At 58.2% G+C, this 20668-nt stretch overlaps 3 protein-coding genes across 8 annotated transcripts in view; 1 reads left to right on the top strand and 2 right to left on the bottom strand.

Moving 5' to 3' along the window:
- The window catches only part of LOC139827324 (uncharacterized), a 29148-nt gene that overhangs the window by 6235 nt on the left and 2245 nt on the right, over nucleotides 1-20668 (top strand). Inside the window, 16 exon segments of the mRNA XM_071805523.1 lie at nucleotides 4914-5026; nucleotides 5250-5297; nucleotides 5438-5519; nucleotides 6362-6792; nucleotides 6854-7153; nucleotides 7916-8505; nucleotides 8597-8694; nucleotides 8840-9214; nucleotides 9470-9577; nucleotides 9823-11275; nucleotides 16571-16745; nucleotides 16866-17111; nucleotides 18120-18228; nucleotides 19246-19305; nucleotides 19774-19989; nucleotides 20258-20632. Of these exon segments, the coding sequence (XP_071661624.1) occupies nucleotides 4914-5026; nucleotides 5250-5297; nucleotides 5438-5519; nucleotides 6362-6792; nucleotides 6854-7153; nucleotides 7916-8505; nucleotides 8597-8694; nucleotides 8840-9214; nucleotides 9470-9577; nucleotides 9823-11275; nucleotides 16571-16745; nucleotides 16866-17111; nucleotides 18120-18228; nucleotides 19246-19305; nucleotides 19774-19989; nucleotides 20258-20632 (4779 nt within the window).
- Nucleotides 3770-6730, bottom strand: LOC136098370 (uncharacterized). The gene is made up of 4 exons (XM_065831708.2): nucleotides 6578-6730; nucleotides 6113-6239; nucleotides 5750-5857; nucleotides 3770-5505 (listed from the first exon to the last, which is right to left on the bottom strand). The coding sequence occupies exons 2-4, from the start codon at nucleotides 6237-6239 to the stop codon at nucleotides 4136-4138; spliced, it is 1605 nt and encodes a 534-aa protein (XP_065687780.1). The 5' UTR covers nucleotides 6578-6730; the 3' UTR covers nucleotides 3770-4135.
- On the bottom strand, nucleotides 13838-18183 carry LOC136098367 (uncharacterized). Of its 6 annotated transcripts, none has more exons than XM_071805457.1 (4): nucleotides 17903-18183; nucleotides 17380-17506; nucleotides 17002-17145; nucleotides 13838-16753 (listed from the first exon to the last, which is right to left on the bottom strand). In XM_071805457.1, exons 1-4 carry the CDS (start codon nucleotides 18074-18076, stop codon nucleotides 15177-15179), a joined length of 2022 nt encoding a protein of 673 aa, XP_071661558.1. In that variant the 5' UTR covers nucleotides 18077-18183; the 3' UTR covers nucleotides 13838-15176. The 6 variants fall into 6 exon arrangements, with proteins under 6 accessions (XP_071661558.1, XP_071661557.1, XP_071661559.1 ...); XM_071805456.1 differs by having other exon boundaries at nucleotides 13838-16756; nucleotides 17903-18182; XM_071805458.1 differs by having other exon boundaries at nucleotides 13838-16756; nucleotides 17002-17109; nucleotides 17903-18181.

Genomic DNA, 20668 nt, shown 5'->3' with positions numbered 1-20668 from the left:
TGCACACTGCCCTGTTTTGCCAGGGAGACCCGGCGGTGCCTCTGCCTGGCTGAGCAGTGAGCGGCCCAAGGGTGCAATGCAAAAATTGAGAGATTGGCTTGAATAAGTGTAACTGTGATCCATCTGCATATTTGAACTTGGTATTTGGTTTTCATACCTGAGCTCAGTATTTTAATTTGCATATTTGTATTTGGTACCAAAAGAATTTTGTTTGGGGAGATATTTACAAAATGGGAACCGGTTCCACTGCTAAAATTCCACCTCGCTCCCCCTTAGGATGCATCCTTGCGCATTACAGTAATGGCTTATGTTGTTAGTTAGGAATTTTGAGACCAGAAAAGAATTTAAATTGTTAAACTCTGCTTTGCAAAAAAAAAGAAAAAAGAAAAAAGGGGAAGAAAAGAAAAGAAAAGAAAAGAAAAGAAAAGAAAAGAAAAGAAAAGAAAAGAAAAGAAAAGAAAAGAAAAGAAAAGAAAAGAAAAGAAAAGAGAAAAGAAAAAGAAACAAACACCTAAATACTATGATGGATGTGAACTTGGTACTGCATGAAGTCGTATTTAAAAGTTGCTGGAATGTGAACTGATTTGGATCTAGGAAAACGGAATAATGGATTGATGTTTACTATTCTGTGTTTTGACATCTGTAAATTGTGAAAGGTAAACGGGGCTGAGGAATGTAACAACTGTCGAGCTAATTGGAATCGTGTCTAAAGCTCAGCTCATTGTAACCGAGGAGTTTGCCAGAGCCTCCCACTCCGTACCAGCGATTCCGCCAGCTGCGTGGCCTTGGTACAGCTGGACTGCAGCGAGAAGAGAGAGAAGGGAAAAAACCAATGGAAAAACCTGTTTGCCCGCTGCTAAGCGGAGAAAGGGGGGCTTTACTCCCCCCGCTCTGTCTTTTTTTCTTTTTTTCCTGGAGTATTGTCACCCATCCTTGTTGTGACACTGTGGTGCTTCTCAGCTTTGAATCAGGGGTTGTTGGTGCTGTTTCTTTTTGCTTCTGTCTGGTTTCCTAGGTTTTGGCACATCTGGGAAGAGAGCTCATCATTTTCCCTCCTTGCTGAAGTCAGTCTCTTCACACCGGTCAGCTTTTGGGGGTCAGAGTCCTCAGTGCTTCTCTGGGTCAGACTGGTACTGATTTGGGTGTGGAGTGCAGCCAGGTTGGTTTGATGTGGAGTTGAACTGATTTGTTTTCATGCTGGGCTGGAGATCCTGCCCTCCCAGATGGGGGCGAGAGGGAGGTTTTATTCCTCCCTCAGCAATGTTACTGCTAGAGCACTGTAATACTGCATCAAGGAGTCTGAGGGTTGAAATTTAAAGGCATTGCCAGTGGGTCCATAGTTCTAATGAAGCTGGGAAATTAAACCACAATTTTTTTTAATATACTCATTCTGTGGTAACTGGTTGTAAGAGACTTCTTAGTAAATTCACCGTGCTAGTTTTTGAGGTCATGGGAGAGAACGAAAGAAAGGCTGTTTTTTAAGACCAATAGGATGCCAAATTTGGAACAAAGTTTTAATACATGAATTCTTGTAGTTGCCAGAAAGTCCTATACCTCTCTTGGGTCAGGATTTGTTAAGAAAGTTGGAAGCTCAAATAACGTTTTCTGAGAATTCTGTTTAGTTGCATGTCCTACAAGAAGCTGTTGAATGGCGCAGATCTGCTTGTGCAAGTGAGAAATCTCCAAGGAAAGTTCGAATGCTGTATTTCCACCGGTATTAACAGCCAATGTTTCGATAAAGCAAACACTACACTGATAGATCTGAAACAGAACTTCGATCCGAGAAGGGAAATCAATATCCAATAAATATGACAGCCAAAATGGAGTTAGAAACTTTGAAGAATAAATTTATGACGACCTTACAGGCTGACTGCATTCGATTGGACTTGCAGATTTGTCTATGAAATAACCTGTGGCTATTGTGGGATAGTATGATGAGATTGCTAGCAGACTGATATACCGACTGTTATATACCAATTGTCACTCTGATCAAGAAAATGTAGGGAATGAATTTAAGTCTTAATAGGCCACGATCCTTTTGTCATATATCTACCAGTTGTGAAATGTAATTCTGATTTTTTTTGTTTGTTCGTAATCTATGTCTTTGTAAATTGCACTCGCTGGTTTTCTTAACAGCACAGCTTTTGGCATGCATAAATGTAAATTGCTGCGGAACCTGCAAGTCTTTAACATCAGGTCATAGGCCATACTTGTATTTGGTCTGATCCTACATACTTGCACAGTTTTTGTTGATGGTTCTGGGCAGTCTCATAAAGCTGTAGTGGTTTGGTGTGAAGATAACAATGGGCATCATTCTGTAAAAATTACTGAAGGTTCAACCCGATTAGCAGAACTTGGCACAGCTATAAATTACTTAGAGCTTTTAAGGAGGAACCTCTAAATTTGATTTGTGATTTTGAGTACATCGTCAAGATCCAATGCACGTATCTGATTCCGAACTTTTTGTTTGTTTGTTTGTTGGTTTTTTAAAAAAAAGGGGGGGCAAGTAGGGGAAACACCACAAAACCAATTGTCAAAAGCATTGTATGTGATGAAATACTTTACAAATATGACCCAAAACCATGCTAAATTAGGAAGAACCTACATTAGTTATGTTCAAATCACTAGTTAATGGTCAATGGAAAAGGTCACATCAATTGATAACCTGGGAAAAACGTTCTGTTTCTGTCTTTACGGGCCAAGGATTGAAGTGGATTCCCGCGAAATGGGTCAAGCGATGGCTGAATAAAGACAACAAAGATTCAATGGATGCAGATGGACAGGAGGGAGATAAGTTGTGAGGGCTGTTTCAGATGTAAACCATGGATCCTAATTCAGTGTTATGGATGCTCACAGACCTGGAAGATAAATCGAAGTCAATCCATAAGGAAATTCAACAACTTATGGACTAAACCCAGAAGATTAAAGAAGATATACGGCTTTTCAGCTTGGAGGGGTTAACAAACTGGCTAGGGTTAGAAGGGTGGTTTAAGAGCTTTTTACAAAGTGTGTTGCTTTTCTAGTTATAGCAGCTATAGGGTTACTGTGCTTAAGCCGTGCTCTCCCTTGCTTTAAGAGTGTTTGAGCGAACAGCAAATCAGGCTATGCTCGTACAAAAAGAAAAAGGGGGAATTGTTGGAGAATGGCTTGGAAATGGGGGAGATGGATCTGCGGACCGGTTGTACGAGCAGAGCCCGTTCTGAAGACTTTAGCACAAGTAGTAAGGTTTGGCCGCGGTGGGAACCGCTGACTGTTTCAGTAAAATCAGCAAGGTCGCTGTGCCTGCACTGGCAACACAAGGGTGAATTATTTGTAGCCCAGTGGGCCCATGGTGCTCAGGCCACCAAGGAAGGGATGCCACCCAGGATGGGCTCGTGGCCCGGGGGCGGACTTGCCCACGGGCACCGTTGCACAGGTTGTCCGTGGGTGTGACACGCGCTGCAGTCAGCAAGACAAGCGGTTGGAGGCTCTGCGGGGTGGGGGGAATGGGGAAACAGAAATGCTGGTTTGGCTGGGGTAGAGTTAATTCTCCTCCCAGCAGCTGGTACAGTGCTGTAGTTTGGATTTGGTATCATCAGAGTGCTGATAACGTATGAATGTTCTGGTTGTCGCTGAGCAATGTTCACCCCAAATCAAGGATTCTTCAGTGAGGAGACTGGAGAGGCACAAGAACCTGGGAAGGAGGGGAGAGGAGTGGAAGGCACATCATTCAAAGAGAGAAGCAGCAATATGTTTTGTGGAGATAAAGCAATAATTGGAGAGAGATCAATGAAATCAAAGGAATATAATAAAGTTTAACAGCGGTACAACAAAGTTATTGAGTTTCATGGCAAGGTTCACCTTATTATTTGCTGCATAGAAGAATTATACAAGGGAAAAATTAAGATTGATTTGATTAAGAACGATTCACACACAGACCAGAGACCCAAAGGTTAAAGAAGACAAAGGTTATAACAATTAATATGCAGTGGCTACATGGCTTAGTAAAGTTTAATTAGTACCAATTAGTACCAGTTCCCATGGGAACCAGGGCATGTGATCATGAGGCCACTTCCAGCTGTCTGTAGGAAGCCTGGTCAGCTTCCTCCTCCTGACCAGGTGGCCTGTGGTCAACACCCACAGCAGGGCCCCCTTGCTAGCTTGTCCCCTGATTGTCACTTGGGGCAGGTGAAGGTCTCTTATGGCCCTGGATGCGCTGGTGCCTGTAGAGGTTTCTATTCTGTCTGAAGCTCTTGCCACACTCAGTGCAGGCAAAGGGTTTCTCCCTGGTGTGAGTGTCCTGGTGTCTGACCAGGCAGCTCTTCTGTCTGAAGCTCTTGCCACACTCAGTGCAGTCAAAGGGCTTCTCCCCAGTGTGGGTGCGCTGGTGACAGACGAAGTGCTTCTTCTGTCTAAAGCTCTTGCCACACTCAGTGCAGGCAAAGGGTTTCTCCCCCGTGTGGATGCGCTGGTGTCTGACCAGGTTGCTCTTCTGGCTGAAGCTCTTGCCACACGCAGTGCAGGCAAAGGGCTTCTCCCCAGTGTGGATGCGCTGGTGATGGACCAGGTGCATCTTGAGGCTGAAGCTCTTGCCACAGTGGCTGCAGGCAAAGGGCTTCTCCCCAGTGTGGATGCGCTGGTGACTGACCAGGTGCCTCTTCAAGCTGAAGCTCTTGTCACAGTGGCTGCAGGCAAAGGGCTTCTCCCCAGTGTGGGTGCGCTGGTGATAGACGAAGTGGTTCTTCCATCTGAAGCTCTTGCCACACTCAGTGCAGGCAAAGGGCGTCTCCCCAGTGTGGATGCGCTGGTGATGGACCAGGTGGTTCTTCTGGCTGAAGCTCTTGCCACAGTGGCTGCAGGCAAAGGGCTTCTCCCCGGTGTGGATGCGCTGGTGACTGACCAGGCAGCTCTTATGGCTGAAGCTCTTGCCACAGTGGCTGCAGGGAAAGGGCTTCTCCCTGGTGTGGATGCGCTGGTGACCGACCAGGCAGCTCTTCTGGCTGAAGCTCTTGCCACACTCATTGCAGATATAGGGGTGCTCCCCAGTGTGGGTGCGCTGGTGAATGACCAGGTTGCTCTTCCGGCTGAAGCTCTTGCCACAGTGGCTGCAGGCTAATGGCTTCTCTCCAGTGTGGATGCGCTGGTGAATGAACAGGCAGCTCTTCCGGCTGAATCTCCTGCCACACTCAGTGCAGGCAAAGGGCTTCTCCCCAGTGTGGATGCGCTGGTGGTTCAGCAGGACATCTTTGCGGTTGAAGCTCTTTCCGCAGTCGGTGCAGCTGAAGGGCCGCTTGACCCTGTGGCTCTGCATGTGCAAGGTCAGCAGCGCCTGATTCTTGAAGCTCTTGTTGCACTCAGGGCAGGTGGTGGAATTCTGCTCCAGTGGCGAGGGTTCCAGGAGGGGCTGCCCTGATGGGCCTCCCTGCATCCCACCCGTTTTGGGCACCCCCGGGAGCAGGGCAGCGGGGGCCGGAATCTCCTCACGGACAGACTCGGCCTCCTGCTGCGCCTCGACATCATCAGTTCCTGGGGAGGAGAGGGTGGGTCAGTGCTGGGGCCGGGACAGGCACGTGGGACCCCTCCCCATGGGCAATGGCACAGGCACCCGCCAGCCCCCCACCCTTCCTGGCTGCAGGACACAGCTGACGGGGCAGCAGCTCCCTGCACCGTGGCACGGCAGACAGACCTCACCGGCAGCACCGGGCACCTGGGGCCAAGGGGACGGTGCTGCTGGAACCCCCCACCCCCACCGCAGCCCCCAAATACCCACCTGGCCCAGGGCTCTGGTGCCCCCGCCGCACCCCGGGGGGGTCTGGCACGCACGGCGTCTCTTCTCGCTCCAGCTTGCAGATGAGCTCTGGCTTCACGGCGGCCCAGCCTGTGCGGGGCACACGCAGAAGCCCCCTCTCCCGCACTGCCACTCAAATACTCCATCCTGGCTCATCCCATCCCCTCTCCCAGCACAGCTCTCCAGGACGCTGCCTGGCAGGGTCACCCCTGCCAGCCCAACCGCCACACCAGCGCTCGGGCAGCAACCGCAACAGCTGCATTTGCCCTTCCAAGGGCTCCGGCTCAGCTCAAGAGCTGAATTCCACCGCCAGCCCAGCCCCACAGCGCCAGAGAGAGTCCTCACCCAGCGAGGCCACCATCTCGTAGTTGTCCAGCATCACCTCCCGGTAGAGCCGCCGCTGCCAGCCCGCCAGCTCTGCCCACTCCTCGGGGGAGAAGTAGAGGGCCACGTCCTCGAACGTCACCGCCATCTGCAGCCACAAGCACACCCGGCTCAGGCAGGACTGGGGGGCGCTGCCTGGCCCGGCACCGGCAGCGCCAGCAGCACGGCGGGGCTCTCCCCGCTTGCCCCCCTCTCTCCTCGCCGCCTCAGCGCCAGCGCCGCAGCTTGGGGACAGCCCCGAGCTGGCGCCCACGCCAACGGGCTCTCCCCGGGGGCCTCGCTCTGCTCCCCGGGGCCAGGCGGGCTCCCGCTCCTCATTGGGCTCTGCCGCGGTTCAGCCCCCGCCGCCAAAGGAGCCGAGAAACAGCAGCGCTGCTGAGGGGACAAGAACGGGACAAGCGCGGGACACCCCCGGCCAACACTCACCGCCCCCGAGCCCGCTCCGGCCGCACCGCAGCCTCAGCCCCGGGGGTCGCAGCGCTCACGCTCCAGCGCAGCCGCCGGCAGCTCCCGGACCGGATTCCCCGACGCGCGGATCGGGAGCGCAGGGCCAAGAACGGCCAGAGGCCTCCGGGGACCCCGGCCGCCAACAAAGAGAGCGCGGCGCCGCGCTTCCCAGCTTTAAACTGAGTCTGACGTGCGTGGCGTGGGACGCTCATTGGGCACTGAGGGGTCACCTGTGCTGTCCGCTCCGCCCCGCAGGCGCGGCCCTTGCCCGCCCTTGCGCTGGCGCAGCGGAGGCGGCTGAGCAGTGCCCTCGCTTGCTGGCGGGAAAGGGCCCGCAGGTCCCTGAGCAAAGGCGATGCCACGGGTGCTTTGTCTTTGCCGAGCAGGAGTCACCCGGCTGGCTTGTCGGCCATTCCCGCTGGCCCAGCCCAGCTTAGCCCGGGACAGGCTGATGTCCCGCTCCTGGCTGGGATGCAGCTCAAGGCTCCGGCCCAGCTGGGCTGGGGCTGCGCTTTGGCTTTGGGCTGCAAACTGCGTCCAGACCTTTCCCTCCGTGTGCGGTTCGGCTGCGAGCCAACCGCTTTGTTCATAAATGTGCCGGCCTGGGGGAGCTGCTGTGAGCTCTCTGCTGAGTAACTGCCTGCGTGGAGATGGTTTTGCTACTCACAGGTGTCCTGTCCCACCAGATGGGATGAGGGATGCATTAACTCCGAATGCCACAGGCACCCTGACTCAACAGATGAGGGGCGTTAGAACCGGAGTGCTGAGAGAGGTAAACTGAGGCAGGACGTGGGGAAGCGTTGCGTTATCCGCGAACCCCGTGCCCAGCCAATGGGGAGCAGGGGAGGGAACTTGCGGCTGGGACTGGGGGAATATCAACAGCCGCTTTTGCCCTGTTCAGTGTGTGCTTACCCTGAGGTTGAACACCCGCTTTGGCAAAATCATGAAGATACTCTGCTTTGCTGGGAGGTCCTGCCCGAGCCTATTGTATTGGCAAGACGGTCGCTTCCTCCACCCCCATCCCCGTTCCCGACGTCTCTGTCTCAGAGCCTTTCAGCCTTGTCACGCTTTGCAGTCAGTGTCTCCGCGTTGTTCAGAGAGCCCGTCCCTGTGGCTCCCCAGCACATGCCCACGTCTCGTGTCCCATGTCCCCGCAGGCTGCCCGTGCCAGCACCTCTCGCTGGGCACAGCCGCCGTGGGCAGGTTTGCGTGCGGGGGTGCCGGGGGAGATCTCAGAGCCAGTTGTAGAAGGGACACCAGCAACCCCGTGTGCGCGGGGCTGGGGAAGCCCTGGGGATGCCCGTGCCCTCCATGCAGATGTGCACAGCTGTTGCAGAGGCTGACCAGAGCATGCTAAGACATTTGTCACGTCCTGGACATCAGCACCTTGAGCCCGCAGAGCCTGGGCACGGGCCAGCCAGCTACCCCAGCCACGGCCTTGGGGTGCAGCGCGTACAGTCCCACCCCAGCAGCATCTCTCCTGGCCCGGAGACTGTTGTGACAGATCAGAGCCAAAAGTCATGGACGCAAGGAACTCAGGGACATTTTAGAGGGACGGCCACGGACCGAGGGAACGCGGTGAGGGCTGTTCCAGGTGGTTTCTGTGGGAACGGGGCTGCACACGGGCAGAGGGAGGCCCTCCCGTCGGGCCACGGGCTTCAGAAGGGACCCTCTTGCTTCCTCAGCTTCTCAGAGACGAGTCCGGGTGCGGCTGGATCCAAAGTCGGCCCCGGACTTGACCGGTGCTTCAAGTCTGAGAGCCCCACCACCGATGGGGCTTCAGCTGCTGTGCCGCTGCTGCTTTGGCTGGGGGGTCGAGCGCAGCCGCCCCGGGAGCGGCGGGGACCGAGCGGAGGGTGCCGGGTCCGGGTCCGGACACGAGCAGCGCGGCTCGGAACAGGGGGCGGGTGACGGGCGGGGCGGGGCTGGACCGCAGGCAATGGGCGGAGCGCGGTGGGAGGAGCCCCGGTGAGGACACGTGACCCGCCCTGGCCAAAGGGGGCCTCGGTGGCCGGTGACGTCACGCCGAGTAGAAGAGGGCGGGCAGGGGCCCGCGGGGCTGAGGCTGCGGTGCGGCCGGAGCGGGCTCGGGGGCGGTGAGTGTTGGCCGGGGGTGTCCCGCGCTTGTCCCGCGCTTGTCCCGCGCTTGTCCCGCGCTTGTCCCGCGCTTGTCCCGCGCTTGTCCCGCGCTTGTCCTCTCAGCAGCGCTGCTGTTTCTCTGTTCCTTTGGCGGCGGGGGCTGAACCGCGGCAGAGCCCGATGAGGAGCGGGAGCCCGCCGGGCCCCGGGGAGCAGAGCGAGGCCCCCGGGGGGAGCCCGTTGGCGTGGGCGCCAGCTCGGGGCTGTCCCCAAGCTGCGGCGCTGGCGCTGAGGCGGCGAGGAGAGAGGGGGGCAAGCGGGGAGAGCCCCGCCGTGCTGCTGGCGCTGCCGGTGCCGGGCCAGGCAGCGCCCCCCAGTCCTGCCTGAGCCGGGTGTGCTTGTGGCTGCAGATGGCGGTGACGTTCGAGGACGTGGCCCTCTACTTCTCCCCCGAGGAGTGGGCAGAGCTGGCGGGCTGGCAGCGGCGGCTCTACCGGGAGGTGATGCTGGACAACTACGAGATGGTGGCCTCGCTGGGTGAGGACTCTCTCTGGCGCTGCGGGGCTGGGCTGGCGGTGGAATTCAGCTCTTGAGCTGAGCCGGAGCCCTTGGAAGGGCAAATGCAGCTGTTGCGGTTGCTGCCCGAGCGCTGGTGTGGCGGTTGGGCTGGCAGGGGTGACCCTGCCAGGCAGCGTCCTGGAGAGCGGTGCTGGGAGAGGGGATGGGATGAGCCAGGATGGAGTATTTGAGTGGCAGTGCGGGAGAGGGGGCTTCTGCGTGTGCCCCGCACAGGCTGGGCCGCCGTGAAGCCAGAGCTCATCTGCAAGCTGGAGCGAGAAGAGACGCCATGCGTGCCAGACCCCCCCGGGGTGCGGCGGGGGCACCAGAGCCCTGGGCCAGGTGGGTATTTGGGGGCTGCGGTGGGGGTGGGGGGTTCCAGCAGCACCGTCCCCTTGGCCCCAGGTGCCCGGTGCTGCCCGGTGAGGTCTGTCTGCCGTGCCACGGTGCAGGGAGCTGCTGCCCCGTCAGCTGTGTCCTGCAGCCAGGAAGGGTGGGGGGCTGGCGGGTGCCTGTGCCATTGCCCATGGGGAGGGGTCCCACGTGCCTGTCCCGGCCCCAGCACTGACCCACCCTCTCCTCCCCAGCAACTGATGATGTCCAGGCGCAGCAGGAGGCCGAGTCTGTCCATGAGGAGATTCCGGCCCCCGCTGCCCTGCTCCCGGGGGTGCCCAAAACGGGTGGGATGCAGGGAAGCCCATCAGGGCAGCCCCTCCTGGAACCCTCGCCACTGGAGCAGAATTCCACCACCTGCCCTGAGTGCAACAAGAGCTTCAAGAATCAGGCGCTGCTGACCTTGCACATGCGGAGGCACAGGGGCGAGCGGCCCTTCAGCTGCACCGACTGCGGAAAGAGCTTCAACCGCAAAGATGTCCTGCTGAACCACCAGCGCATCCACACTGGGGAGAAGCCCTTTGCCTGCACTGAGTGTGGCAAGAGATTCAGCCAGAAGAGCTGCCTGTTCATTCACCAGTGCATCCACACTGGAGAGAAGCCATTAGCCTGCAGCCACTGTGGCAAGAGCTTCAGCCGGAAGAGCAACCTGGTCATTCACCAGCGCACCCACACTGGGGAGCACCCCTATGTCTGCAATGAGTGTGGCAAGAGCTTCAGCCAGAAGAGCTGCCTGGTCAGTCACCAGCGCATCCACACCAGGGAGAAGCCCTTTCCCTGCAGCCACTGTGGCAAGAGCTTCAGCCATAAGAGCTGCCTGGTCAGTCACCAGCGCATCCACACCGGGGAGAAGCCCTTTGCCTGCAGCCACTGTGGCAAGAGCTTCAGCCAGAAGAACCACCTGGTCCATCACCAGCGCATCCACACTGGGGAGACGCCCTTTGCCTGCACTGCGTGTGGCAAGAGCTTCAGAAGGAAGAACCACTTCGTCTATCACCAGCGCACCCACACTGGGGAGAAGCCCTTTGCCTGCAGCCACTGTGACAAGAGCTTCAGCTTGAAGAGGCACCTGGTCAGTCACCAGCGCATCCACACTGGGGAGAAGCCCTTTGCCTGCAGCCACTGTGGCAAGAGCTTCAGCCTCAAGATGCACCTGGTCCATCACCAGCGCATCCACACTGGGGAGAAGCCCTTTGCCTGCACTGCGTGTGGCAAGAGCTTCAGCCAGAAGAGCAACCTGGTCAGACACCAGCGCATCCACACGGGGGAGAAACCCTTTGCCTGCACTGAGTGTGGCAAGAGCTTCAGACAGAAGAAGCACTTCGTCTGTCACCAGCGCACCCACACGGGGGAGAAGCCCTTTGACTGCACTGAGTGTGGCAAGAGCTTCAGATGGAAGACCCACCTGGTCAGTCACCAGCGCATGCACACTGGGGAGAAGCCCTTTGCCTGCACTGAGTGTGGCAAGAGCTTCAGCCAAAAGAGCAACCTGGTCAGACACCAGGACACTCACACCAGGGAGAAACCCTTTGCCTGCACTGAGTGTGGCAAGAGCTTCAGACAGAATAGAAACCTCTACAGGCACCAGCGCATCCAGGGCCATAAGAGACCTTCACCTGCCCCAAGTGACAATCAGGGGACAAGCTAGCAAGGGGGCCCTGCTGTGGGTGTTGACCACAGGCCACCTGGTCAGGAGGAGGAAGCTGACCAGGCTTCCTACAGACAGCTGGAAGTGGCCTCATGATCACATGCCCTGGTTCCCATGGGAACTGGTACTCATTGGTACTAATGAAACATTACTAAGCCATGTAGCCACTGCATATTAATTGTTATAACCTTTGTCTTCTTTAACCTTTGGGTCTCTGGTCTGTGTGTGAATCGTTCTTAATCAAATCTGTCTTAATTTTTCCTTTGTATAATTCTTCTATGCAGCAAATAATAAGGTGAACCTTGCCATGAAACTCAATAACTTTGTTGTACTGCTGTTAAACTTTATTATATTCCTTTGATTTCATTGATCTCTCTCCAATTATTGCTTTATCTCCACAAAACATATTGCTGCTTCTCTCTTTGAATGATGTGCCTTCCACTCCTCTCCCCTCCTTCCCAGGTTCTTGTGCCTCTCCAGTCTCCTCGCTGAAGAATCCTTGATTTGGGGTGAACATTGCTCAGCGACAACCAGAACATTCATACGTTATCAGCACTCTGATGATACCAAATCCAAACTACAGCACTGTACCAGCTGCTGGGAGGAGAATTAACTCTACCCCAGCCAAACCAGCATTTCTGTTTCCCCATTCCCCCCACCCCGCAGAGCCTCCAACCGCTTGTCTTGCTGACTGCAGCGCGTGTCACACCCACGGACAACCTGTGCAACGGTGCCCGTGGGCAAGTCCGCCCCCGGGCCACGAGCCCATCCTGGGTGGCATCCCTTCCTTGGTGGCCTGAGCACCATGGGCCCACTGGGCTACAAATAATTCACCCTTGTGTTGCCAGTGCAGGCACAGCGACCTTGCTGATTTTACTGAAACAGTCAGCGGTTCCCACCGCGGCCAAACCTTACTACTTGTGCTAAAGTCTTCAGAACGGGCTCTGCTCGTACAACCGGTCCGCAGATCCATCTCCCCCATTTCCAAGCCATTCTCCAACAGTCAATGGTGCAGAGTCCCGTTGGAGGCCAGTATCTAGTGCAGTGCCTCAGGGGTCAGTACTGGGACCAATATTATTCAATATATTCATTAACGATTTGCACGAGGGAATTGAGTGTACTATCAGCAAGTTTGCTGATGACACCAAGCTGGGAGGAGTGGCTGACACTGGAAGCTGTGCTGCCATCCAGAGACCTGGACAGGCTGGAGAGTTGGGTGGGGAATAACCTGATGGAATTTAACAAGGGCAAGTGTAGAGTCCTGCATCTGGGCAGGAACAACCCCAGGTTCCAGTATAGGTTGGGAAATTACATATTAGAGAGCAGTGTAGGGGAAAAGGGACCTGGGGGTCCTGGTGGACAGCAGGATGACCATGAGCCAGCATTGGGCCCTTGTGGCCAGGAAGGCCAATGGCATCCTCGGGTGTATTACAAGGGGGGTGGTCAGTAGATCGAGAGAGGTCCTCCTTCCCCTCTACTGTGCCCTAGTGAGACCCCATCTGGAATATTGTGTCCAGTTCTGGGCCCCTCAGTTCAAGAAGAACAGGGAACTGCTGGAGGGAGTCCAGCGTAGGGCAACAAAGATGATTAAGGGAGTGGAGCATCTCCCTTATGAAGAAAGGCTGAGGGAGCTGGGGCTCTTTAGTTTGGAGGAGACTGAGGGGTGACCTTATTAATGTTTATAAATATATGAAGGGTGAGTGCCATGAGAATGGAGCCAGGCTCTTCTCAGTGGCAAACAATGACAGGACAAGGGGCAATGGGATCAAGCTGGAACACAAGAGGTTCCACTTAAATTTGAGAAAAAACTTCTCAGTGAGGGTGTCAGAGCCTGGCCCAGGCTGCCCAGGGAGGTTGTGGAGTCCCCTTCCCTGCAGACATTCAAAGCCGCCTGGACATGTTCCTGTGCGACCTCACCCAGGCGTTCCTGCTCCAGCAGGGGGATTGGACTGGGTGATCTTGTGAGGTCCCTTCCAATCCCAAACATACTGTGATACTGTGAACTCAAAAACTCACTTTTGCCATATTTTTCCCTTTGTTCCTTAGCAATACATGCTAGCAACCGGCCTACATTCTCTTGCAGCTCATAGCACCGCTCTGCTTGAACAGTAATTACTTCTTGTGCAATCGCCTTTGCATCCTGTAAAATCTCAACCTCCTTTTCCAATTCTCTTATTTTACTCTTCAATGCAACAGCGCCACGATCAAGAGCTCTAAGACCGGTAACAAATCATCATCCCAATCTCCCCGCTAATTTGTGAGAAGTCGATGCCGCTCTCCATGGAAATCTTACCATAGCTGCTGGAATGACCTGGGGGGAATCACCGCCCCATTATCAAGCTGAGGCCATGGCTCTGGCGGAGCGAATTCAGACAGGAGAGCAGCCATTGGAGCCCAGTGCTCCGTACTGGGCCATCCCGGAATTTGGGGACTCACCCTTGAGGCCTCCCCGTCCCCGGTTTTTTTGCAAACCACAGCATGGCTGGTTCTAGCGACTACCAACTAATGCCAAATGTGTGCACATACGCAGGCGCATCGCAAGAAGAGCCAGAGGCCACGAATCCATTTGCAAAGAGCAGGTTTTATTTGAGTTCCCTCTCTACTGGGGGATCTCCGTAGCTGCACCTGAGCTCCCAGGCAGAGGCAGCGTAAGCGGGGACGCAGGCGCTGGTCAGTTCGGCCCTGCTGGAAGATCGCTGGGCCTGCCGAGCTCGCCTGTATTTCAAGGCTTCAGGCAGGCGCAGCCTCCTGCTCTTTCTCACAACAAAGCGGGAACCTCAGACACAGTGATAAGGTGCCTGGAGTTTCTCACAGCCCTGTGTTATCTAACACAGATTCTACTCATTAAGCACACAAGGTCAGTAAAGCAACTACTGTGATGTATGTGCTTTTTCTACAGATAGGTGCAAGTCACTTGAGCGTATTTACATTTGACTGACCTCCTCACCAAATCTTCCACTATATCCCCATACAAATGGGCAGTTGGATTGTAGGAGCTGGTGGGTTGTGACAGCACCTGAATAGTTGAAATCACATCCCGCAGGCTCAGTAAAATTCCAGATGCAGATAACAGAGGTTATGTGTCTCTGCAGTGGTGTTGTCTGTAAATCTACAACCACAAAGGGTTCTCACACAAACACACCCAACACACACAAGTACAGTCCCAGGGGGTTCGTCAGGACGAACTGCAAAATGTCCCGTTTTGCTCGGCTGGAGGAAGTGCTGTTGGAACATCAGCCAGCTCTCTTGGACCCCCTGCCTTCTGGAGCCCTGTCCCATGCATTCTTCAAGCAGGACCTTGGAGAGGCCAAAGTTCACCCAGCTGTTGTCTGTGGGTTTAGTCCCGCTCATTGTCCTGCTTCCTCCACGCAGGATGCTGAACTCCAGCATCCCACGGTCGCTGCAGCCGAGGCTGCTCCCAACCTCGCTGCTGAACTGAGGAGGTGTGCGCTGGATGGTCGGGTTCTGAGGTGACTGTGAACCGGCTGAAGGGAAGAAGCCAGAGAGTCCTGGTCAATGGGGCAGAGTCCAGTTGAGGCCTGGACCTAGTGCAGTGCCCCAGGGGTCAGTGCTGGGACCAGTGTTATTCAATATATTCATCAATATTCTCTAACACCTCCAAGCAGCTCTTCTTGGTTTGTAAGGCCAAGGTCCAGCAGCATCCCTCTCCCCATTGGCTCCTCCACCATCTGTGCCAAATGTTGTCACCTGTAGGAACCTCCTGGGCTGTGTGTGCTCAGATGTGTTGCCCACCCAGCAGATGTCAGGGGGATTGGAGTCTCCCATGGGAACCAGGGCATGTGATCATGAGGCCACTTCCAGCTGTCTGTAGGAAGCCTGGTCAGCTTCCTCCTCCTGACCAGGTGGCCTGTGGTCAACACCCACAGCAGGGCCCCCTTGCTAGCTTGTCCCCTGATTGTCACTCGGGGCAGGTGAAGGTTTCTCACAGCTCTGGATGCACTGGTGCTGGATCAGGCCGCCCTTCTGTCTGAAGCTCTTGCCACAGTGGCTGCAGAGAAAGGGTTTCTCCCTAGTGTGGGTGCGCTGGTGACCGACCAGGTAGTTATTCTGGCTGAAGCTCTTGCCACACACAGCACAGAGATAGGGGTGCTCCCGAGTGTGGATGCGCTGGTGAATGACCAGGTGGCTCCTCTGGCTGAAGCTCTTGCCACACTCAGTGCAGACAAAGGGCTTCTCCCCGGTGTGGATGCGCTGGTGACGGACCAGGAGGCTCTTCCATCTGAAGCTCTTGCCACAGTGGCTGCAGGCAAAGGGCTTCTCCCCAGTGTGGATGCGCTGGTGAATGACCAGGTGGCTATTCTGGCTGAAGCTCTTGCCACACTCAGTGCAGGCAAAGGGCTTCTCCCCAGTGTGGATGCGCTGGTGCCTCAGCAGATCATTGTTGTAACTGAAGCTCTTGCTGCAGTCAGTGCAGGCAAAAGGCTTCTCCCCGGTGTGGATGCGCTGGTGACTGACCAGAAAGCTCTTCCGGCTGAAGCTCTTGCCACACTCAGTGCAGACAAAGGGCTTCTCCCCGGTGTGGATGCGCTCATGACAAACAAGAAGGCTCTTCCGGCCGAAGCTCTTGCCACAGTGGCTGCAGGCAAAGGGCTTCTCCCCAGTGTGGATGCGCTGGTGACAAACCAGAAGGCTCTTCCGGCTGAAGCTCTTGCCACAGTGGCTGCAGGCAAAGAGTTTGTCCCCAGTGTGGATGCGCTCATGACAAACCAGAAGGCTCTTCCGGCCGAAGCTCTTGCCACAGTGGCTGCAGGCAAAGGGCTTCTCCCCGGTGTGGATGAACTGGTGGTTGATCAAGTTCCTTTTATCCCTGAAGCGATTGCCACAGTGGCTGCAGGCAAAGGGCTTCTCCCCGGTGTGGATGCGCTGGTGCCTCAGCAGATCACTGTTGTAACTGAAGCTCTTGCCGCAGTCAGTGCAGGCAAAAGGATTCTCCCCGGTGTGGATGCGCTGGTGGCTGATCAGGTTCGTCTTCTGTCTGAAACTCTTACCACAGTGGCTACAGGCAAAGGGCTTCTCCCCGGTGTGCAGGCGCTGATGTCGAACCAGGAACGACTTCCGGCTGAAGCTCTTGCCACAGTGGCTGCAGGCAAAGGGCTTCTCCCCGGTGTGGATGCGCTGGTGCCTCCGCAGATCATTCTTGTAACTGAAGCTCTTGCCACACTCAGTGCAGACAAAGGGCTTCTCTCCGGTGTGGATGCGCTGGTGACAAACCAGAAGCCTCTTTCGGCTGAAGCTCTTGCCACAGTGGCTGCAGGCAAAGGGCTTCTCCCCAGTGTGGATGCGCTGGTGCCTCAGCAGATCATTGCTGTAACTGAAGCTCTTGCCGCAGCCAGTGCAGGCAAAAGGATTCTCCCCGGTGTGGATGCGCTGGTGGCTGATCAGGATCCTCTTATCCCTGATACCCGGCAACCCCTCGGGGATCGCATCGGCCTCCATCTGTGTCCCAGGGTCAGCGGCTGCTGAGGAATAAAGGCCGGGTCAGTGCTGGGGCCGGGACAGGCACGTGGGACCCCTCCCCATGGGCAACGGCACAGGCACCCGCCAGCCCCCCACCCTTCCTGGCTGCAGGACACAGCTGACGGGGCAGCAGCTCCCTGCACCGTGGCACGGCAGACAGACCTCACCGGGCAGCACCGGGCACCTGGGGCCAAGGGGACGGTGCTGCTGGAACCCCCCATCCCCACCGCAGCCCCCAAATACCCACCTGGCCCAGGGCTCTGGTGCCCCCACCGCACCCCGGGGGGGTCTGGCACGCACGGCGTCTCTTCTCGCTCCAGCTTGCGGATGAGCTCTGGCTTCACGGCGGCCCAGCCTGTGCGGGGCACACGCAGAAGCCCCCTCTCCCGCACTGCCACTCAAATACTCCATCCTGGCTCATCCCATCGCATCCCATCCCATCCCCTCTCCCAGCACCGCTCTCCAGGACGCTGCCTGGCAGGGTCACCCCTCCCAGCCCAACCGCCACACCAGCGCTCGGGCAGCAACCGCAACAGCTGCATTTGCCCTTCCAAGGGCTCCGGCTCAGCTCAAGAGCTGAATTCCACCGCCAGCCCAGCCCCGCAGCGCCAGAGAGAGTCCTCACCCAGCGAGGCCACCATCTCGTAGTTGTCCAGCATCACCTCCCGGTAGAGCCGCCGCTGCCAGCCCGCCAGCTCTGCCCACTCCTCGGGGGAGAAGTAGAGGGCCACGTCCTCGAACGTCACCGCCATCTGCAGCCACAAGCACACCCGGCTCAGGCAGGACTGGGGGGCGCTGCCTGGCCCGGCACCGGCAGCGCCAGCAGCACGGCGGGGCTCTCCCCGCTTGCCCCCCTCTCTCCTCGCCGCCTCAGCGCCAGCGCCGCAGCTTGGGGACAGCCCCGAGCTGGCGCCCACGCCAACGGGCTCCCCCCGGGGGCCTCGCTCTGCTCCCCGGGGCCCGGCGGGCTCCCGCTCCTCATTGGGCTCTGCCGCGGTTCAGCCCCCGCCGCCAAAGGAGCCGAGAAACAGCAGCGCTGCTGAGGGGACAAGAACGGGACAAGCGCGGGACACCCCGGCCAACACTCACCGCCCCCGAGCCCGCTCCGGCCGCACCGCAGCCTCAGCCCCGGCGGTCGCAGCGCTCACGCTCCAGCGCAGCCGCCGGCAGCTCCCGGACCGGATTCCCCGACGCGCGGATCGGGAGCGCAGGGCCAAGAACGGCCAGAGGCCTCCGGGGACCCCGGCCGCCAACAAAGAGAGCGCAGCCCCGCGCTTCCCAGCTTTAAACTGAGTCTGACGTGCGTGGCGTGGGACGCTCATTGGGCACTGAGGGGTCACCTGTGCTGTCCGCTCCGCCCCGCAGGCGCGGCCCTTGCCCGCCCTTGCGCTGGCGCAGCGGAGGCGGCTGAGCGGTGCCCTCGCTTGCTGGCAGGAAAGGGCCCGCAGGTCCCTGAGCAAAAGCGATGCCACGGGTGCTTTGTCTTTGCCGAGCAGGAGTCACCCGGCTGGCTTGTCGGCCATTCCCGCTGGCCCAGCCCAGCCCGGGACAGGCTGATGTCCCGCTCCTGGCTGGGATGCAGCTCAAGGCTCCAGCCCAGCTGGGCTGGGGCTGCGCTTTGGCTTTGGGCTGCAAACCGCGTCGGTCCCACAGGGCGGCGCTCGGTCCCGCCGGGCAGCGCTCGCACCGCACGCACCACGGGCTGTTCCGCTCCTGGGGCGGCTGCGCTCGGCCCCCCCGGCCAAACCAGCAGCGCTTTGCTGCAGAGTCCACAGGAGGGAACGGCCTGAGCTGCAGCCGGGCCGAGAACTCCTGCTAGGAGATCCCCAGGGCAGCGGCACAGCAGCCGAGCCCCCATCAGTGGTGGGTGCAGGGGGTCTCGTGCAGACCTTTCCCTCCGTGTGCGGTTCGGCTGCGAGCCAACCGCTTTGTTCATAAATGTGCCGGCCTGGGGGAGCTGCTGTGAGCTCTCTGTTGAGTAACTGCCTGCGTGGAGATGGTTTTGCTACTCACAGGTGTCCTGTCCCACCAGATGGGATGAGGGATGCATTAACTCCGAATGCCACAGGCACCCTGACTCAACAGATGAGGGGCGTTAGAACCGGAGTGCTGAGAGAGGTAAACTGAGGCAGGACATGGGGAAGCGTTGCGTTATCCGCGAACCCCGAGCCCAGCCAATGGGGAGCAGGGGAGGGAACTTGCGGCGGGGACTGGGGGAATATCAACAGCCGCTTTTGCCCTGTTCAGTGTGTGCTTACCCTGAGGTTGAACACCCGCTTTGGCAAACTCTGCTTTGCTGGGAGGTCCTGCCCGAGCCTGTTCTATTGGCAAGACGGTCGCTTCCTACACCCCCATCCCCGTTCCCGACGTCTCTGCCTCAGAGCCTTTCAGCCTTGTCACGCTTTGCAGTCAGTGTCTCCGCGTTGTTCAGAGAGCCCGTCCCTGTGGCTCCCCAGCACACGCCCACGTCTCGTGTCCCATGTCCCCGCAGGCTGCCCGTGCCAGCACCTCTCGCTGGGCACGGCCGCCGTGGGCAGGTTTGCGTGCGGGGGTGCCGGGGGAGATCTCAGAGCCAGTTGTAGAAGGGACACCAGCAACCCCGTGTGCGCGGGGCTGGGGAAGCCCTGGGGATGCCCGTGCCCTCCATGCAGATGTGCACAGCTGTTGCAGAGGCTGACCAGAGCATGCTAAGACATTTGTCACGTCCTGGACATCAGCACCTTGAGCCCGCAGAGCCTGGGCACGGGCCAGCCAGCTACCCCAGCCACGGCCCTGGGGTGCAGCGCGAACAGTCCCACCCCAGCAGCATCTCTCCTGGCCCGGAGACTGTTGTGACAGATCAGAGCCGAAAGTCATGGACGCAAGGAACTCAGGGACATTTTAGAGGGACGGCCACGGACCGAGGGAACGCGGTGAGGGCTGTTCCAGGTGGTTTCTGTGGGAACGGGGCTGCACACGGGCAGAGGGAGGCCCTCCCGTCGGGCCACGGGCTTCAGAAGGGACCCTCTTGCTTCCTCAGCTTCTCAGAGACGAGTCCGGGTGCGGCTGGATCCAAAGTCGGCCCCGGACTTGACCGGTGCTTCAAGTCTGAGAGCCCCACCACCGCTGGGGCTTCAGCTGCTGTGCCGCTGCTGCTTTGGCTGGGGGGTCGAGCGCAGCCACCCCGGGAGCGGCGGGGACCGAGCGGAGGGTGCCGGGTCCGGGCACGAGCAGCGCGGCTCGGAACAGGGGGCGGGTGACGGGCGGGGCGGGGCTGGACCGCAGGCAATGGGCGGAGCGCGGTGGGAGGAGCCCCGGTGAGGACACGTGACCCGCCCTGGCCAAAGGGGGCCTCGGTGGCCGGTGACGTCACGCCGAGTAGAAGAGGGCGGGCAGGGGCCCGCGGGGCTGAGGTTGCGGTGCGGCCGGAGCGGGCTCCGGGGCGGTGAGTGTTGGCCGGGGGTGTCCCGCGCTTGTCCTCTCAGCAGCGCTGCTGTTTCTCGGCTCCTTTGGCGGCGGGGACTGAACCGCGGCAGAGCCCAATGAGGAGCGGGAGCCCGCCGGGCCCCGGGGAGCAGAGCGAGGCCCCCGGGGGGAGCCCGTTGGCGTGGGCGCCAGCTCGGGGCTGTCCCCAAGCTGCGGCGCTGGCGCTGAGGCGGCGAGGAGAGAGGGGGGCAAGCGGGGAGAGCCCCGCCGTGCTGCTGGCGCTGCCGGTGCCGGGCCAGGCAGCGCCCCCCAGTCCTGCCTGAGCCGGGTGTGCTTGTGGCTGCAGATGGCGGTGACGTTCGAGGACGTGGCCCTCTACTTCTCCCCCGAGGAGTGGGCAGAGCTGGCGGGCTGGCAGCGGCGGCTCTACCGGGAGGTGATGCTGGACAACTACGAGATGGTGGCCTCGCTGGGTGAGGACTCTCTCTGGCGCTGCGGGGCTGGGCTGG

This window comes from Patagioenas fasciata, chromosome 2, assembly GCF_037038585.1.
Source record: "Patagioenas fasciata isolate bPatFas1 chromosome 2, bPatFas1.hap1, whole genome shotgun sequence".
Classification (NCBI taxonomy): domain Eukaryota; kingdom Metazoa; phylum Chordata; class Aves; order Columbiformes; family Columbidae; genus Patagioenas; species Patagioenas fasciata.
Note: the sequence above shows the minus strand (reverse complement) of the source record. Positions and strands in the feature narration are given on the sequence as shown.

What these genes read in the sequence shown, in the direction of transcription:
- LOC136098367 (XM_071805456.1), bottom strand. Translation starts at nt 18,076, where the DNA reads ATGAGCGTCCCACGCCACGCACGTCAGACTCAGTTTAAAGCTGGGAAG. An exon ending in GCCGGCGGCTGCGCTGGAGC is followed by an intron (nt 17,507 to 17,902) that starts GTGAGCGCTGCG and finishes TTGTGGCTGCAG; the next exon opens with ATGGCGGTGACGTTCGAGGA. An exon ending in CGAGATGGTGGCCTCGCTGG is followed by an intron (nt 17,146 to 17,379) that starts GTGAGGACTCTC and finishes TTTGAGTGGCAG; the next exon opens with TGCGGGAGAGGGGGCTTCTG.
- LOC136098370 (XM_065831708.2), bottom strand. Translation starts at nt 6,239, where the DNA reads ATGGCGGTGACGTTCGAGGACGTGGCCCTCTACTTCTCCCCCGAGGAG. An exon ending in CGAGATGGTGGCCTCGCTGG is followed by an intron (nt 5,858 to 6,112) that starts GTGAGGACTCTC and finishes TGCCCCGCACAG; the next exon opens with GCTGGGCCGCCGTGAAGCCA. An exon ending in GCACCAGAGCCCTGGGCCAG is followed by an intron (nt 5,506 to 5,749) that starts GTGGGTATTTGG and finishes TCTCCTCCCCAG; the next exon opens with GAACTGATGATGTCGAGGCG.